The 19,391-nt window shown below is 43.1% G+C and overlaps 1 protein-coding gene across 5 annotated transcripts in view; it reads left to right on the plus strand.

Moving 5' to 3' along the window:
- Nucleotides 1–19,391, plus strand: part of ACSM5 (acyl-CoA synthetase medium chain family member 5) — a 66,891-nt gene that overhangs the window by 38,862 nt on the left and 8,638 nt on the right. For 4 of the 5 annotated variants that reach the window (XR_003523218.2, XR_003523217.2, XR_003523219.2 and 1 more), the window contains exons 9-12: nt 2,889–2,968; nt 14,532–14,655; nt 15,244–15,324; nt 15,468–15,569. Coding sequence is in view for 2 of the 5 variants with exons in the window: in XM_027612694.2 (XP_027468495.2) it covers nt 2,889–2,968; nt 14,532–14,655; nt 15,244–15,324; nt 15,468–15,569 (387 nt within the window). In the remaining 3 variants the exon portion in view is untranslated. Of the gene's footprint in view, nt 1–2,888; nt 2,969–14,531; nt 14,656–15,243; nt 15,325–15,467; nt 15,570–16,279; nt 16,536–19,391 lie in introns of those variants that run through there. The other variant, XM_027612695.2, reaches the window with a different exon arrangement.

The following is a 19,391-nucleotide window of genomic DNA, read 5'->3' on the forward strand; positions in this document are numbered from 1 at the left end:
ATGTTGGTTGAAAAAGGGAAAAAGAAAAATAAAAAAAAACAGTCAACAAAAATTAACTTTGATGAAATAATGAATCATGGTTAAAAAAAAAAAAAAAAGCCATGAATCTATGTGCAGTATTCCCTTAGCGCTGGAGTTCTCCTATTTTCCTTGATCGATCAACTTGGTTTTGGCTTGCTGGCTGTGCTGATCTTCTGGGGGAGGGGCCTGTTGCTGTGGTTTCCAAATGTCTTTGCCGGAGGCGGAATTGCCCCGCCCTTGTCGGTCCGGGCTAAGGAAGCTGCTCCGGTTTGCTCTCAGGAGCTTTTGTTCCCTGCAAGCTCTCGGTACAGCTTTGGAGGACCAGGGCAGAAATGGTGGCCTCCCAATCTCCACCCGGAGGAGCTGAGAACTCGGGGCCCCACTCCTCAGTGTGCCCCCAGAGAAAAGCAGTCACTTCCGTGTCCCCGGTCTCCGGCCGCACTCCGTGCTCACCCGGCCTGTGATCGAGCGTTGCTATCTCTGGCACCTGACCCCGCGTGGAGTCTCCAAACCCAGCAGATCCCTGCAGTGCGTTCCCGCACCGCTCCTCCCCGGGAAGGAATGGGAGTCTCCCCGGATCTGCTGCTTGTTGGGTCCCTGCTGGGGGAGCCGTGCCCCGACTGGGCGCAGATCACAGTTTATGGCAACCCCGAGCTGAGAGCCCGCGACTCTGCTCCGTCTCTGCAGCCGGCTTCCCCGCTCCAATACCTGGGAGCTCTGGCGCACTCAGGCACCCCCGTTCTCTCTGTGACCCCAAGGGTCCTGAGACCACACTGTCCCGGGAGGGTTCCACCCCCGCTTAGCCACTGCAGCGACGTCCCTCCGCCGAGCCAACTTCTAAAAGGTCCGATTTTGTGCTCCGCGGCTCTATCACTTGCCAGAAGCGGCCGGCGGAGGCCCTTCCCCCGCCGTCTATCCTCCCGAATATCGCCTCGGATTCACTTCTCCGACGCCCTACCTTCCAGTAAGTGGTCGCTTCTCTGTTCAGAGAGTTGTTGCTACTCTCCTGTTCGATCGTCTGTTGAGTTCGTAGGTGTTCAGAATGGTTTGATCCCTATTCAGCTGAATTCCTGAGACCAGACGAAATCTAGGTCTCCTACTCCTCCGCCATCTTGCTCCGCCTCCTGTTCCCTCCTCCTCGTCATTCTGTTGAGTGGTGGTTGAGGGAATGTACAGAGTCCAAATTATTGACCACAACCCAAGCAAGATGCACCTGTTTTCTAGGGACCTTAGGGTTGCTGGCCTCTTGTTTTCCCATCCTGTCTTCTGGGGGAGGGGCCTGCCGCGCTGTTACTCAGGCAGCCCTTTTTGGGCAGAGTTGCCCTGCCCCCTGAGGCGGGGGATGGGCTCAGTGGAAACTGTTTTTTGGGGGCTTTTGTTCCCTGGTGGCTTTCCCTGGCGGCTTTCCATATCTCTTCCGAGAGTCATAGCAGAAGAGATCATTTCCTCTGCCTCAGAGCAGCGAGATCTTCACAGCCTGTTCTTAGCTCTCCAGGCCACACCTTCTCCGTTTCTGTCTGTGCTGCTATAAACTGCAGTCCTGGGTTGTGCGCCCCTCAGCAGCGTTCCCAGTCCTCACCTCCAAGTCTGGGCACGTCTCTGCCCTTTGTGCTTCTAAAACTGCCAGCCACCCCTGTTCGTGTGCCCGGCCCTGCCGCTTTGGGTTTCCATCTGGGAGGCTGCCCTAAAGTCCTTTCCCCACCGCTTCCGGTCTGCGAGTCTGTGCCCAGTCCCCAGCTTGGGAGGCTATGGCTCACTGGTGGTGTAGGATCCCGATGGCTGGGCTCCCTCCCACTTCCTTTTATCCTCTATGTGCCTGCGGAATCACAGTTCCCTCCTTCATACCTTGAAAACAAATGCCTGCAATATTCTGTTTGTAGAGATCCAGATCTATCATTTTACATCTCAGGCTGATTTCATGGGTGTTCAGAGTGGTCTAGTAGATATCCAGCTCAATTCCGGGGACTGGTTGGAATAGGGTCCCCTACTCCTCTGTCATCTTTTCCCTCCTCCTTATTAAGCCTTTAAAAAGAAGGAATGACACATGCTATATCATGGATGAATCTTGATGACATTATGTTGAGTGAGCTAATAAGCCAGCCACAAAAGGATGGATACAGTATGGTTCACTTATATGATGTATCTAGAGTAGTTAAAATCATAGAGACAGAAAGTAGAATGGTCAGGAACTGGGGGAAAGAAGAAACGGGGAGGTATCATGTAATGGGTACAGAGTTTCCATTTGGGAAGATTTTTTAAAGTTCTGGAGATGGATAGTGGTGATGGTTGCACAACAATGTAAATGTATTTATTGCCATTAGAGTGTACATTTTATGTAATGGTTAAAATGGTAAATTTTATGTGGTGTGTATTTTACCATAATATAAAAGAAAGATGTCTGCCAGGACTGCAATTATCTTAAGGTTTGACTGGGAATAGAGAATCTATTTAAAAACCCACTCATATTGTTTTTAGAAGTCTTAAGTTTCTCACTGGCTGTTGGCCAAAGGTTTCAGTTTCTTACTGTATACACTCAAGTATACTCACAACATGGTGGCCTGTTTTCCCCAGAGCAAGTAACTCAAGATAGGTAGTCCTTGTATAATCTCAAAAGTGGCATCTGTCACTTCTGTGGTATGCTATTGGTCACACAGACCAACTTGGTTCAATGTGGGAAGGGACCCCACAAGAGTGCAAATATTAGGAAGTGACATCACTTAGGGCCATCTTGGATTGGATGCCACACACAGTTTTCACCTTCTCTCCTCTGGTAGTGAGAGTATGAAGATCCAGTTCACCTGCTCCATCTCCACGAAGTCCCACCCCAGTACCTCTAAGAAGATCTTCTACCCTTTGTTTTTATTTAGACTCTCTCCAGATTCCCCATCACCACCCTCTGCTGTGTCCCCACCATCTTCCGGCTGCTGGTACAGGAGGATCTCACCAGGTACAGCCAGCCCATCTGTTTGGTGCTTTGGGGACCTAAGTCTGTGGGTATACAGCAGTATATGTACACATGCACACCCATCCTCTTGACCAACTCTGTCTCATCTCTCCCTCTCCCTCTCTCTCTTTATATATATATACACACACACATCTGTGATTCTTTCTCTCTATACAGAATATATATGTAGAATATTATATATATCTGTGTTTCTCTATCTCACACACACACACACTCTCAAGCATACACATCTATATCCTTTGCAGATGCCCCCCCAAAATGAACTTCTGCACCACCACCTCCTGCCCAGGAATTTGCATCCAGATGGAACTGGATAGATTTAAGATAGTCTGAAATTTTAGCACTTGAGGTGGGCTGTCTCTCCACAAGGGCATCTCTCAGCAGTATGTCTGCTAATTCTGGGAAGTTGGAGAAATTGTTGGATGATTGTTAGCCACCCGTGGAGTGGGATTTGTGGCCGGGGCCTTGGGTTTGGGGGACCAGCAACCCTGCCGTAGTAGATGTTCCATCCCTCAGCCCCAGACTAACTCCATTTAGCTACTCTCTGAGTGAATGCCATTGGATATCCCATAGAAGGCAACAAGACACTGTGTATATGTGGCTCCCATCCTGGGTGAATCCAAAGGAACATCTGCTAGCAGGACAAGTCTCGTTGCTGAGGTGTATGGACAGAGACCTATGACCCTTCAGTTACTTACTGACTCTGATCTATGTCTGCCTCTTCTATTCTCTCCCCTCATCCCATGTATCTGTCCATGAAGCACCTAAGGGGGAGTTCTTACATGATTCCCCTGGTGAATTCTTCTCTAATGTAAGAATTTATCCCATTCATTGATCTGTCATGTATACCTCAAGATCAAGATTTTAACTGCAAGCAGACTCTGAATAACTTGTTGAAGAACAGTTTGGTTGAAAGGTACTAGGTAATACTAATTAATATTCAAACCAAGTTTATCCAAAGGAAAAAAAGTGGTTGAAATGTATTTGCAACCACTAATTTTTTACATTTTGGATAATTTGTTGAATGAAGGGGTAGTTTTACAACATATGTAGGAATTTTTGGCTCATTTGTCAGAATTGTCAGATTCCTAGGGGGCTACTTTCTACCTTTTAAATTTTTTTAAAAATTTTTTTATTGTTATGTTAATCACCATATATTACATCATTAGTTCTTGATGTAGTGTTCCATGATTCATTGTTTGTGCATAACACCCAGTGCTCCATGCAGAACGTGCCCTCCTTAATACCCATCACCAGGCTAGCCCATCCCCCCACCCCCCTCCCCTCTAGAACCCTCAGTTTGTTTTTCAGAGTCCATCGTCTCTCATGGTTCGTCTTCCCCTCCGACTTACTCCCCTTCCTTCTTCCCCTCCTGCTATCTTCTTCTTTTTCTTTTTTCTTAACAAATGTTGCATTATTTGTTTCAGAAGTACAGATCTGTGATTCAACAGTATTGCACAATTCACAGCACTCACCATAGCACATACCCTCCCCAATGTCTATCACCCAGCCACCCAGTCCCTCCCACCCCCCACCAATCAGCAACACTCTGTTTCCTGAGATTAAGAATTTCTCATATCAGTGAGGTCATATGATACATGTCTTTCTCTGATTGACTTATTTCACTGAGCATAACACACTCCAGTTCCATCCACGTCGTTGCAAATGTCAAGATCGCATTCCTTTTGATGGCTGCATAATATTCCATTGTGTATATATACCACCTCTTCTTTATCCATTCATCTGTCGATCGATGTCTTGGCTCTTTCCACAGTTTGGCTATTGTGGACATTGCTGCTATAAACATTGGGGTGCACGTACCCCTTCGGATCCCTACATTTGTATCTTTGGGGTAAATACCCAGTAGTGCAATTGCTGGATCGAATGGTAGCTCTATTTTCAACTGTTTGAGGAACCTCCATACTGTTTTCCAGAGGGGTTGCACCAGCTTGCATTCCCACCAACAGTGTAGGAGGGTTCCCCTTTCTCCACATCCCCGCCAGCATCTGTCATTTCCTGACTTGTTAATTTTAGCTATTCTGACTGGTGTGAGGTGGTATCTCATGGAGGTTTTGATTTGGATTTCCCTGATGCCGAGCGATGGTGAGCACTTTTTCATGTGTCTGTTGGCCATTTGGATGTCTTCTTTGGAAAAATGTCTGTTCATGTCTTCTGCCCATTTCTTGATTGGATTATTTGTTCTTTGGGTGTTGAGTTTGATAAGTTCTTTATAGATTTTGGATACTAGTCCTTTATCTGATATGTCATTTGCACATATTTTCTCCCATTCTGTCGGTTGTCTTTTGGTTTTGTGGACTGTTTCTTTTGCTGTGCAAAAGCTTTTTATCTTGATGAAATCCCAATAGTTCATTTATGCCCTTGCTTCCCTTGCTTTTGGCGATATTTCTAGGAAGAAGTTGCTGTGGCTGAGGTCAAAGAGGTTGCTACCTGTGTTCTCCCTTAGGATTTTGATGGACTCCTGTCTCACGTTTAGGTCTTTCAACCATTTGGAGTCTATTTTTGTGTGTGGTGTAAAGAAATGGTCCAGTTTCATTCTTCTGCATGTGGCTGTCCAATTTTCCCAACACCATTTGTTGAAGAGACTGTCTTTTTTCCACTGGACATTCCTTCCTGCTTTGTCAAATATGAGTTGACCATAGAGTTGGGGGTCCATTTCTGGGCTCTCGATTCTGTTCCATTGATCTATGTGTCTGTTTTTGTGCCAGTACCATACTGTCTTGATGATGACAGCTTTGTAATAGAGCTGGAAGTCCGGAATTGTGATGCCGCCAGCTTTGCTTTTCTTGGTCAATATTCCTCTGGCTATTTGGGGTCTCTTCTGGTTCCATACAAATTTTAGGATTATTTGTTCCATTTCTTTGAAAAAAGTGGATGGTATTTGATGGGGATTGCATTGAATGTGTAGATTGCTCTAGGTAGCATTGACATCTTCACAATGTTGATTCTCCCAATCCATGAGCATGGAACGTTTTTCCATTTCTTTGTGTCTTCTTCAATTTCTTTCATGAGTATTTTATAGTTTTCTGAGTACAGATCCTTTGCCTCTTTGGTTAGATTTATTCCTAGGTATCTTATGCTTTTGGGTGCAATTGTGAATGGGATCGACTCCTTGATTTGTCTCTCTTCTGTCTTGTTGTTGGTGTATAGGAATGCCACTGATTTCTGTGCATTGATTTTATATCCTGCTACTTTACTGAATTCCTGTATGAGTTCTAGCAGTTTTGGGGTGGAGTCTTTTGGGTTTTCCACATACAGTATCATATCATCTGCAAAGAGTGAGAGTTTGACTTCCTCTTTGCCGATTTGGATGCCTTTGATTTCTTTTTGTTGTCTGATTGCTGTGGCTAGGACTTCTAATACTATGTTGAATAGCAGTGGTGAGAGTGGACATCCCTGCCGCGTTCCTGAACTTAGGGGAAAAGCTCTCACCTTTTCCCCATTGAGAATGATATTGGCTGTGGGTTTTTCATAGATGGCTTTTATGATATTGAGGTATGTCCTCTCTATCCCTATACTCTGAAGAGTTTTGATCAAGAAAGGATGCTGTACTTTGTCAAATGCTTTTTCTGCATCTATTGAGAGGATCATATGATTCTTGTTCTTTCTTTTGTTAATGTATTGTATCACGTTGATTGATTTGCGGATGTTGAACCAATCTTGCAGCCCAGGGATAAATCCCACTTGGTCATGGTGAATAATCCTTTTAATGTAGTGTTGGACCCTATTGGCTAGTATTTTGGTGAGAATTTTTGCATCCATGTTCATCAAGGATATTGGTCTGTAGTTCTCCTTTTTGATGGGGTCTTTGGTTTTGGGATTAAGGTAATGGTGGCCTCATAAAATGAGTTTGGAAGTTTTCCTTCCATTTCTATTTTTTGGAACAGTTTCAGGAGAATAGGTATTAATTCTTCTTGAAATGTCTGATTGAATTCCCCTGGGAAGCCATCTGGCCCTGGGCTTTTGTTTGTTGGGAGATTTTTGATGACTGCTTCAATTTCCTTAGTGGTTATAGGTCTGTTCAGGTTTTCTATTTCCTCCTGGTTCAGTTTTGGTAGTTGATACATCTCTAGGAATGCACCCATTTCTCCCAGGTTATCTAATTTGCTGGCATAGAGTTGCTCATAATATGTCCTTATAATTGTTTGTATTTCTTTGGTGTTGGTTGCGATCTCCCCTCTTTCATTCATGATTTTGTTGATTTGGGTCATTTCTCTTCTTTTTGATAAGTCTGGCCAGGGGTTTATCAATCTTGTTAATTCTTTCAAAGAACCAGCTCCTAGTTTCGTTGATCTGTTCTACTGTTCTTTTGGTTTCTAGTTCATTGATTTCTGCTCTGATCTTTATGATTTCTCTTCTCCTGCTGGGTTTAGGCTTTATTTGCTGTTCTTTCTCCAGCTCCTTTAGGTGTAGGGTTAGGTTGTGTATTTGAGACCTTTCTTGTTTCTTGAGAAAGGCTTGTATTGCTATATACTTTCCTCTCAGGACTGCCTTTGCTGTATCCCAAAGATTTTGAACAGTTGTGTTTTCATTTTCATTGGTTTCCATGAATTTTTTAAATTCTTCTTTAATTTCCTGGTTGGCCCATTCATTCTTTAGTAGGATGCTCTTTAGCCTCCATGTATTTGAATTCTTTCCAGCTTTCCTCTTGTGGTTGAGTTCTAGTTTCAAAGCATTGTGGTCTGAAAATATGCAGGGAATAATCCCAATCTTTTGGTATCAGTTGAGACCTGATTTGTGACCTAGGATGGGATCAATTCTGGAGAATGTTCCATGGGCACTAGAGAAGAATGTGTATTCTGTTGCTTTGGGATGGAGTGTTCTGAATATGTCTGTGAAGTCCATTTGGTCCAGTGTGTCATTTAAAGACTTTATTTCCTTGTTGATCTTTTGCTTAAATGATCTGTCCATTTCAGTCAGGGGGGTGTTAAAGTCCCCCACTATTATTGTATTGCTGTCAATGTGTTTCTTCACTTTTGTTATTAATTGCCTTATATAATTGGCGGCTCCCATGCTCGGGGCATAGATATTTACAATTGTTAGATCTTCTTGTTGGATAGACCCTTTAAGTAGGATATAGTGTCCTTCCTCATCTCTTATTACAGTCTTTGGTTTAAAATCTAATTTGTCTGATATAAGCCTTGCCACCCCAGCTTTCTTTTGGTGTCCATTAGCATGGTAAATCGTTTTCCACCCCCTCACTTTCAATCTGGGGGTGTCTTTGGGTCTAAAATGAGTCTCTTGCAGACAGCATATGGATGGGTCTTGTTTTTTAATCCAATCTGATAGCCTGTGTCTTTTGATTGGGGCATTTAGCCCATTTACATTCAGGGTAACTATTGAAAGGTATGAATTTAGTGCCATTGTATTGCCTGTAAGGTGACTGTTACTGTATATTGTCTCTGTTCCTTTCTGATCTGTGCTTCTTTTAGGCTCTCTCTTTGCTTAGAGGACCCCTCTCAATATTTCTTGGAGGGCTGGTTCTGTGTTTGCAAATTCCTTTAGTTTTTTTTGTCCTGGAAGCTTTTTATCTCTCCTTCAATTTTCAATGAGAGCCTAGCTGGATATAGTATTCTTGGCTGCATATTTTTCTCGTTTAATGCTCTGAAGATATCATGCCAGTCCTCTCTGGCCTGCCAGGTCTCTGTGGATAGGTCTGTTGCCAATCTAATATTTCTACCATTGTAGTTTACATATCCCTTCTCCTGAGCTGCTTTCAGGATTTTCTCTGTCTCTGAGACTCGTAAGTTTTACTATTAGATGTGGTGGTGTTGACCTATTTTTATTGATTTTGAGAGGGGTTCTCTGTGCCTCCTGGATTTTGATGTCTGTTTCCTTCCTTACATTAGGGAAGTTCTCTGCTATTATTTGCTCCAATATACCTTCTGCCCCTCTCTCTCTTTCTTCTTCTTCTGGGATCCCAATTATTCTAATGTTGTTTCTTCTTATTGTATCGCTTATCTCTCAGATTCTGCCTTCGTGATCCTGTAGTTCTTTCTCTTTTTCTCAGCCTCTTTATTTTCCATCATTTGGTCTTCTATATCGCTGATTCTCTCTTCTGCCTCATTTATCCTAGCAGTTAGTGCCCCCATTTTTTATTGCACCTCATTAATAGCCTTTTTGATTTCGACTTGGTTAGATTTTAGTTCTTTTATTTCTCCAGAAAGGGTTTCACTAATAACTTCCACGCTTTTTTCAAGCCCAGCTAGTATCTTTAAAGTCATGATTCTGAACTCTAGGTCTGACATCGTACTAATGTCCGTATTGAGTAGGTCCCTGGGTGACGGTACCATCTGTTGTTCTTTTTGCTGAGGTGATTTTTTTTTAAATTTTTTATTGTTATGTTAATCACCATATATTACATCATTAGTTTTTGGTGCAGTGTTCCATGATTCATTGTTTGTTCATAACACCCAGTGCTCCATGCAGAACGTGCCCTCCTCAATACCCATCACCAGGCTAACCCATCCCCCTCCCCCCCTCCCCTCTAGAACCCTCAGTTTGTTTTTCAGAGTCCATCATCTCTCATGGTTCGTCTCCCCCTCTGACATACTCCCCTTGTCTTCCTCTCCTGTTATCTTCTTCTTTTTCTTTTTTCTTAAAATATGGTGCGTTATTTGTTTCAGAAGTACAGAACTGTGATTCAACAGTCTTGCACAATTCACAGCGCTCACCGTAGCACATACCGTCCCCAATGTCTATCACCCAGCCACCCCATACCTCCCACCCCCAACCACTCCAGTAACCCTCAGTTTCTTTCCTGAGATTAAGAATTCCTCATATCAGTGAGGTCATGTGATACATGTCTTTCTCTGATTGACTTAGTTCACTCAGCATAACACCCTCCAGTTCCATCCACGTCGTTGCAAATGGCAAGATCTCATTCCTTTTGATGGCTGCATAATATTCCATTGTGTATATATACCACCTCTTCTTTATCCATTCATCTGTCGATGGGCATCTTGGCTCTTTCCACAGTTTGGCTATGGTGGACATTGCTGCTATAAACTTTGGGGTACACGTACCCCTTCGGGTCCCTACATTTGTATCTTTGTGGTAAATACCCAGTAGTGCAATTGCTGGATCGAACGGTAGCTCTAATTTCAACTGTTTGAGGAACCTCCACACTGTTTTCCAGAGGGGTTGCACCAGCTTGCATTCCCACCAACAGTGTAGGAGGGTTCCCCTTTCTCCACATCCCCGCCAACATCTGTCGTTCCCTGACTTGTTAATTTTAGCCATTCTGACGGGTGTGAGGTGGTATCTCATTGAGGTTTTGATTTGGATTTCCCTGATGCCGAGCGGTGTTGAGCACTTTTTCATGTGCCTGTTGGCCATTTGTGTGTCTTCTTTGGAAAAATGTCTGTTCATGTCTTCTGCCCATTTCTTGATGGGATTATTTGTTCTTTGGGTGTTGAGTTTGATAAGTTCTTTATAGATTTTGGATACTAGCCCTTTATCTGATATGTCATTTGCAAATATTTTCTCCCATTCTGTCGGTTGTCTTTTGGTTTTGTGGACTGTTTCTTTTGCTGTGCAAAAGCTTTTTATCTTGATGAAATCCCAATAGTTCATTTTTGCCCTGGCTTCCCGTGCCTTTGGCGATGTTTCTAGGAAGAAGTTTCTGTGGGTAAGGTCGAAAAGGTTGCTACCTGTGTTCTCCTTTAGGATTTTGATGGACTCCTGTCTCACGTTTAGGTCTTTCAACCATTTGGAGTCTATTTTTGTGTGTGGTGTAAGGAAATGGTCCAGTTTCATTCTTCTGCATGTGGCTGTCCAATTTTCCCAATACCATTTGTTGAAGAGACTGTCTCTTTTCCATTGGACATTCTTTCCTGCTTTGTCAAAGATAAGTTGACCATAGAGTTGAGGGTCCATTTCTGGGCTCTCGATTCTGTTCCATTGATCGATGTGTCTGTTTTTGTGCCAGTACCATACTGTCTTGATGATGACAGCTTTGTAATAGAGCTGGAAGTCCGGAATTGTGATGCCGCCAGCTTTGCTTTTCTTTTTCAGTATTCCTCTGGCTATTCTGGGTCTCTTCTGGTTCCATACAAATTTTAGGATTATTTGTTCCATTTCTTTGAAAAAAGTGGATGGTATTTTGATGGGGATTGCATTGAATGTGTACATTGCTTTAGGTAGCATTGACATCTTCACAATGTTGATTTTCCCAATCCATGAGCATGGAACATTTTTCCATTTCTTTGTGTCTTCTTCAATTTCTTTCATGAGTATTTTATAGTTTTCTGAGTACAGATCCTTTGCCTCTTTGGTTAGATTTATTCCTAGGTATCTAATGGTTTTGGGTGCAATTGTAAATGGGATCGACTCCTTGATTTGTCTCTCTTCTGTCTTGTTGTTGGTGTATAGGAATGCCACTGATTTCTGTGCATTGATTTTATATCCTGCTACTTTACTGAATTCCTGTATGAGTTCTAGCAGTTTTGGGATGGAGTGCTGAGGTGATTTTTTTCATTTTGTCATTTTGTCCAGAGAATAGATGAATGAGAGAACAAAATGCTAACAGGTTAACAACGTCCCTAGCAAATATACTCTATACAAATCAGAAAAGACCTGAAACCAGGGGAAAAGAAAGGGAAAGAAAGAAAAAAGAAAGAGAAAAGAAAGAAGGAGAAAAAAAAAACCAAAAAGAGAAAGATTAAAAAAAAAACCAGAATACAAAAAAACCCGAGTATGATCAAGTATGGTCAGGCTAGTGCATAGGTCAGTGCCACACACTAGATTTAGGGCGTATTTTGGTCTGTTAGAAAAAAGTGCCTCCTAAAATTTTAAAGGAGTAAAGAATTATATATGTACAAAATAAGGGTTGATACAATGAAGGGATGGAAGATGACTGTAAAGATGAAAATTATAAAAGATTTTATAAAAGGAATTGATACGATAGGAATTTGTTTGAAAAAAGAAAGAAGAAGATTTAAAAAAAAAGGATAGAATGTGATCAGGCAGGAGACTAGAACAAAGCCATACACTAGTGATTTAGGGTATATTTTGATCTGTTAGAGGAAAGTGTATCTCAAAATTTTAAGGAGAGAACAACTTATATATATATGCCAAAAATAAGGGTAACTACTATGAAGGGATAAAATATGACTCTAAAAATGAAAAATAAAAAATGTTTTTTTTAAAAAAAGGGATTGATAAGATGGTTGAAAAAGAGGAAAAGAGAAATTTAAAAAAAAGTTAAAAAAATTAACTTTGAAAAACTAATGAATCATGGTAAAAAAAAGCCACGAATTCTATGTGCAGTATTCCCCTAGCGCTGGAGTTCTCCCTTTCTCCTTGATCGGTAAACTTGGTCTTGGCTTGCTGGCTGTTCGTGCTGATCTTCTGGGGGAGGGGCCTGTTTCCGTGGTTCCCAAATGTCTTTGCCAGAGGCGGAATTGCCCCGCCCTTGTCGGTCCGGGCTAAGCAAGCTGCTCGTGTTTGCTCTCAGGAGCTTTTGTTCCCTGCAAGCTTTCCCTACGGCTTTGGAGGATGACAGTGAAATGGCGGCCTCCCAATCTCCGCCCCAGAGGAGTCAAGAACTCGGGGCTCCGCTCCTCAGTGCGCCCACAGAGAAAAGCCAGTCAGTCACTCCCATCTCCCTGGTCTCCGGCCGCACTCCATGCTCACCCGGCCTGTGACCGATCGTTTCTATCTCTGGCACCCGACCCCGTGTGGAGTCTCCAAACCCAGCAGATCCCTGCGGTGCGTTCCTGCACCGCTCCTCCCTGGGGAGGAAGGGGAGTCTCCCTGGATCTGCTGCTTGTTGGGTCCCTGCTGGAGGAGCAGTGGCCTGAGTGGCCCGCGGATCACAGTCTATGGCAACCCCGAGCTGAGAGCCCGCGTCTCGGCTCCGTCTCTGTAGCCGGCTTCCCCGCTCCGATACCTGGGAGCTCTGCCGCACTCAGGCACCCCCGGTCTTTCTGTGACCCCGAGGGTCCTGAGTCCACACTGTCCCGTGAGGGTTCCACCCCCCGCTTAGCCACTAGAGCGACATCCCTCAGTGGAGCCAACTTCTAAAAGTTCCGATTTTGTGCTCCGCGGCTCTAGTACTTGCTAGAAGCGGCCAACGGAGGCCCCCTCCCCCGCAGTCTATCCTCCTGAATATCGCCTCAGATTCACTTCTCCGCACGTCCTACCTTCCAGAAAGTGGTCGCTTTTCTGTTCAGAGGGTTGTTTCTACTCTCCTCTTCGATCTCCTGTTGAGTTTCTAGGTGTTCGGAATGGTTTGATCCCTATTCAGCTGAATTCCTGAGACCAGACGAAATCCAGGTCTGCTACTCCACCATCTTGCTCTGCCTCTACCTTTTAAATTTGTAATCAATTTATCTTTTCTTCTTAAAAAGATTTTATTTATTTGAGAGAGAGAGAACACAAGCCGGGAGGGGAGGGGCAGAGAGAGAGGGATAAGCACGTTCCCCCTGAGCGGGGAGCCAGGTGCAATGCAGGGCTCAATCCCATGACCTTGAGATCATGATCCGAGCCGAAGACAGACACTTAACTGAGTCACCCAGGTGCCTCATGTAATTGGTTTATCTTTTTTAACCAGGTGGTTGTCCTAACCAATTTATTATCAGTTTTTTTTTTTTTTCAATAAAACTTTATTTTTGAGAAACTAGCAAAATTTTGCCAAACTTAGCCAAATTCGGCCCATGGGCAGTAATTTGACAACTGCTGTCTATATGGTCCTACGTGAATCTTATCCCTGTGCACTCCTGTAACATTTGTTTTTTTTTTTTTATTTTTTTTTTTAAATTTTTTATTGTTATGTTAATCACCATATATTACATCATTAGTTTTTGGTGCAGTGTTCCATGATTCATTGTTTGTTCATAACACCCAGTGCTCCATGCAGAACGTGCCCTCCTCAATACCCATCACCAGGCTAACCCATCCCCCTACCCCCCTCCCCTCTAGAACCCTCAGTTTGTTTTTCAGAGTCCATCATCTCTCATGGTTCGTCTCCCCCTCTGACATACTCCCCTTTTCTTCCTCTCCTGTTATCTTCTTCTTTTTCTTTTTTCTTAAAATATGTTGCATTATTTGTTTCAGAAGTACAGATCTGTGATTCAACAGTCTTGCACAATTCACAGCGCTCACCGTAGCACATACCCTCCCCAATATCTATCACCCAGCCACCCCATCCCTCCCACCCCCAACCACTCCAGTAACACTCAGTTTCTTTCCTGAGATTAAGAATTCCTCATATCAGTGAGGTCATGTGTATTATCAGTTTGTTTTCAACTAAGTTATTTTGGCCAGTTCACCTGGAGGTCACTATGTTCTGCCAAAACCTACTTATTATGAGGTTCCGATTTTATTCCAAAATCAGATAGGATTGATTTTTTAAAAAATTATCCCCTATGAGGAATATGCCTGCAAAGCCAGAGGATGGGGCACTTGGAACAGATGATAAAGCCTGGACTTTACCCTCTAGATGTCTAGACCTGAGCAGCATTTTTGGGTCCCATCGGGGTGGAGGGATCCTAACACAGGTGGTCTTGTTTTCCAACTGAGAAAGGTACCAGTTTCAGAGCCTGAGGCACTGTTTGACTGGAGGAGAGTCACTGAATCCTGACGTGAGAGAGAAGTGGAAGAGCCAGGTGGGCCTGGAGCTGCATGAAGGCTATGGCCAGTCTGAAACAGTGAGTGCTACTGGGGCCCGCGTCCCTGCCGCAGGTCACCTCCACCTGCACCCTCAGCCACTTGGTGGAGATGACCAGCCCGCAGAGCCTCCTGCCTTCCTGGGTGTGACACCCATCAGGGACTGCCCTGCCCTCTGGGAGAAGCTGATAACAAAATCCCATCAGCTTTTCTTCCCTTTTGGTTTAAACATAAAGTGATTTCACAATGACACCATAGCCAGCAAACCTACTCTCATGACTGCAGGTACCATTTGTCTCCACCAGGACAGCCTCCATCTGTCTCTGGTCAGAGCCCAGGATCTTACCCAGTATTCCCCACAGCCATCCGGGCAGCAGAGAGTTGGAGGTCAACTGAGTCTTTTGGCTTAGCGACACATTTGGTTCTTTATGTGTCAGTGTCCAGTAGGGCATTCAATAAATGTTTGTTGACTATGGAAAGAAGAGAAGGAAGGGAGAGAAATGAAGATCAGGTCAGAGAGGGGAGAGGGAAGGAGAGGTAGAAGGCAGAGTGAGAGAAAAGGCGGACACCAGGAAGGGAAGAAGCTACAGGGATACGTCTCCACCTTTCTGGACCTGCTTTCTCTCCAGGTTTTAATCTGTGCCGTTTCAAAAGGCATGAAAATCAAGTCTGGATCCATGGGGAAAGCATCGCCACCTTACGATGTGCAGGTAGGCAGCCTCCCTCAACTGTTGTTGAGGCTTGGCTCAAAGGGGAGAGCAAAATGCATGTGCTGGTTAGCATCAGCAGGCTCAGCTGGTGGGGTGGTCTGGCTGTGCCGTATCCAGATACGGCCCTGTGGTCTCTCTGCCAGATCGTGGATGATGAGGGCAACATCCTGTCTCCAGGAGAAGAGGGGAATATTGCTGTTCGAGTTAGGCCCACCCGGCCCTTCTGTTTCTTCAGTTGCTATTTGGTAAGTGGCAGGGAATGGCCATTTGCACAGTGATTTCTGTGTGTCCAGTGTTGGTTCTAAGATTTATAAACACTTGTTTAACCCTCGTAATAACTGTATGAGGTAGGTTGGCACTATTATTGATAAGGTGCTATTATTGATAAGGAAATGAGAAAGATTGACTTACCCAATGTCAGGCAACTAATATGTCCAGGATGTGGATTTAAGCATGGGTATGTCTGAGAGTGCAAATTTATAACACGGGACACCCCATCATTTTAATGATGAGAATTTTTTTGTAAAGATTTTATTTATTTATTTGAGAGAGGGAGAGCGAGCATGAGAGAGCACAAGCAGGGGGGAGTGGCAGGCAGAGGGAGAAGCAGACTCCCCACCGAGCAAGAAGCCCAATGTGGGGCTGGATCTCAGGATCCCGAGATCATGACTTGAGCTGAAGGCAGCCATTTAACCACCTCAGCCACCCAGGTGCCCCTAATGATGAGAAATTGCAGCTCAGAGAAGAGAAGGGACTTCACAAAAGTCAAACTGCAATTTGTGTCAGAGCCTAGTTTCAGGATTCTTTTTGTCTTAAGTCTTGTGTGGCTCAGAGGGGGTCTGCTGGCAGGGCTTGTGTCCTAGGATTCTAGTCTAAGTTTCTATGATAATCCAGGAATGACCTCTCCCTTGTGCCTACTTTGGTGGGTGTTTATGATGCGCTTTCTTTTTGTTAGACCCTTCTCTATAAAGCTCTACCGACATGGTTTTCAACTTTGGTGGCACATTAGAAAACTGTGGAAACTTCAAAACATGACTGCTACTCAAGCCCCACTTGATGAGATTAAACTTTCTGATGATGTGGATCAGTTCCCCTGGTGATTCAAAAGTGCAGCCAAGGTTGAGAACCATGGCTTTGTAAGGAATACCATCTGGCATGTATATGATGCCATCCATCAGCTACAACACTAGAAGGAAGAAATAAAGATAAGTCCATTTGTTTTTAGAATGGTGGGTATGTATTTTAGTGGCTTTTTTGTGACTACAAGAGAGATACTCTTTCATGGTATTTCATTTAAAGTCACAGAAACTTACCTACCAGAATAAACAAACAAACAACCCCCCCAAAAAAACCCCAAACAACAACACAGTAATACAGCACGCAGAGATAATTTTAAAATTTTAGCGTATTTCCGTCTAATCATTTTTGTAAGCAATAGCAAATCCTTGACTTTTCTGAATAATTCATTATTTATTGAGTGGCTACTTCATGCCACTAAGTCTATAGCAATGACAGAAAGACAAGACCCTGGTCCTTACAGGGCTCACATACAGGACCTTCCTGGGTCTGTGATCATTCCATTGAGAGAGTCAAGTAATTTGTAGAGTTATTTGCTGGACAGGAATCTTTACTTTTTTCAACTGTTTCTTTTCATCACCAGCTGTTTTCTTCTTGGGTCATTTTTAACTAAGGAAATAAAAAAACCATTAAATCTCAGTATTATGCTAAGCAAAGTAAGTCAGTCAGAGAAAAACAAATACCATATGATTTCACTCCTATGTGGAATTTAAGAAACAAAACAGACGAACATAGGGGGAAAAAAGAGGCAAACCATAAAACAGACTCTTAACTATAGAGAACAAATGGGGTTGATGGAGGGGAGGTGGATGGGGAATGGAGATGGGTATTAAGGAGGGCACTTGTGATAAGCACTGGGTGTTGTAGATAAGTGATGAATCACTAAATTCTATTCCTGAAACTAATATTATACTGTATGTTAACTTGAATTTAAAAACTAAAATTTAAAAACTAAAAACTAATAAAAATAAAAAGATAAAAAAATCTCAGTGAGAAAAAAGTGATCTGTCTTGTCAACTTGGTCAGAAATAAAAGTTTGATATATTCATATATAGCTAGGTTTTGGCAGTTTCTTCTATTTAGTTCGTCATTTGTTTTATCCCTGTACTGATACCATAGAGCCTCATCCAGGGAAACATTCTCATAACTCTTAATATCTACTAGAGCAAGCCTCTCCTTCTTCCTCAACTTCTTTAGAAATATTTTACCTACTCTCGGCTCTCTACTGTCTCATGTACATTTTAGAATCAAATTGTCAAATTCCATGGAAAATGGTTGATGAGTGTCACTAAGTCTGTAGATCAATTTGGGAGAATTAACATATCTATGATATTAAGTCTTTGTATCCTTCCATTTATATCTTCTTTACTGTTTTGTAGAGTTTTTTTTTAAAGATTTTATTTATTTGACAGAGAAAGAGAGAGCACAAGTAGGCAGAGTGGCAGGCAGAGGGAGAGGGAGAAGCAGGCTCCCAGCAGAGCCGGGAGCCCTATGTGGGGCTCGATGCTAGGACCCTGGGATCATGACCTGAGCCAAAGGCAGATGCTTAACTGACTGAGCCACCCAGGCGCCCTGTTTTGTAGAGTTTTAAGTTTTCTTTTTATACTTCTTTCAGATTTTGTGTGAGATTTATTTTAAGGTATTGACAGCTTAGCTTTTTGCTTTTTTCTCTGAATGCAGTTTTAAAATTGAGGCATAATTTACATACAGTAAGTGTACCTATGTTACATGTATATAGGTCAATGACTTTTGACCCATGTATACACTTGTGTGACCACCACCACAATCAAGATATAGAACATTCTTATCACCCCAGAGAGTTCTGTTGTGCCCCCCAGCAGTCACTCCCCAAGCCATTGGCAACTGATAAATTATTTGGTCTTGCTAATAGAATACTTTTGCCTTTTTTGGTAAAAAAGAACTTTATGTAAATGGAATCATAAAGCATTCATATTTGTATATCTGGTTTCTTTTTTTTTTTTAAAGATATTTATTTATTTATTTGACAGAGAGAGAAAGCATACAAGCAGGGGGAGAGGCAGAGGGAGAGGGAGAAGCAGGCTCCCTACTGAGTAGGGAGCCGGCATGGGGCTCGATTCCAGGACCCTGGGATCATGTCCTGAGCCAAAGGCAGACACTTAACCAACTAAGCCACCCAGGTGCCCCTGGTTTCTTTTTCTTTTTTTTCTTTTTTAAAGATTCATTTATTTATTTGAGAGAGAGAGAGAGAGAGAGAGAGAACACAAGCAGGGGGAGCGGCAGGCAGAGGGAGAGGGAGAGGGAGAAGCAGGCTCCCCGCTAAGCAGAAGACCTGACATGGGGCTCGATCCCATGATCCTGGAATCCTGACCTAAGCCAAAGTCAGAGGCTTAACTGACTGAGCCACCCAGGTGCCCCCTGGTTTCTTTTTTTTTTTTTTTTAATTCATTTATTTTATTTTTTAACTTAAATTTTACTTAGTTAACATACAGTGCAATACTGGTTTCTGGAGCAGAATTCAGTGATTCATCACTTACATACAACACCCAGTGCTCATCACACGTGCCCTCCTCAGTACCCATCGCCCATCTAGCCCATCCCCGATCCACCTCCCTCCATCAACCCTCAGTTTATTCCCTATCATTTAGAGTCACTTAATGGTTCATTTCCCTCTCTCCTTTTTTTCTTTTCCCCCTTCCCTTATGTTCATCTCTTTTCTGTCTTAAATTCCACATATGAGTGAGATCTATGGTATTTGTCTTTCTCTGACTTATTTCACTTAGCATAATATACTCTAGCTCCATCCATGTCATTCACATGGCAAGATTTCATTTTTTGATGGCTGAGTAATATACCATTATATATACATACCATATATACACACCAAATATACACGTATACATAGATATGATACACACACACACCACATCTTCTTTATCCATTCATCAGTCAGTGGACACTTGGGCTCTTTCCATAGTTTGGCTATTGTTGATAATGTTACTATAAACATT

The sequence above is a fragment of the Zalophus californianus genome, chromosome 10 (assembly GCF_009762305.2).
Source record: "Zalophus californianus isolate mZalCal1 chromosome 10, mZalCal1.pri.v2, whole genome shotgun sequence".
Lineage (NCBI taxonomy): Eukaryota > Metazoa > Chordata > Mammalia > Carnivora > Otariidae > Zalophus > Zalophus californianus.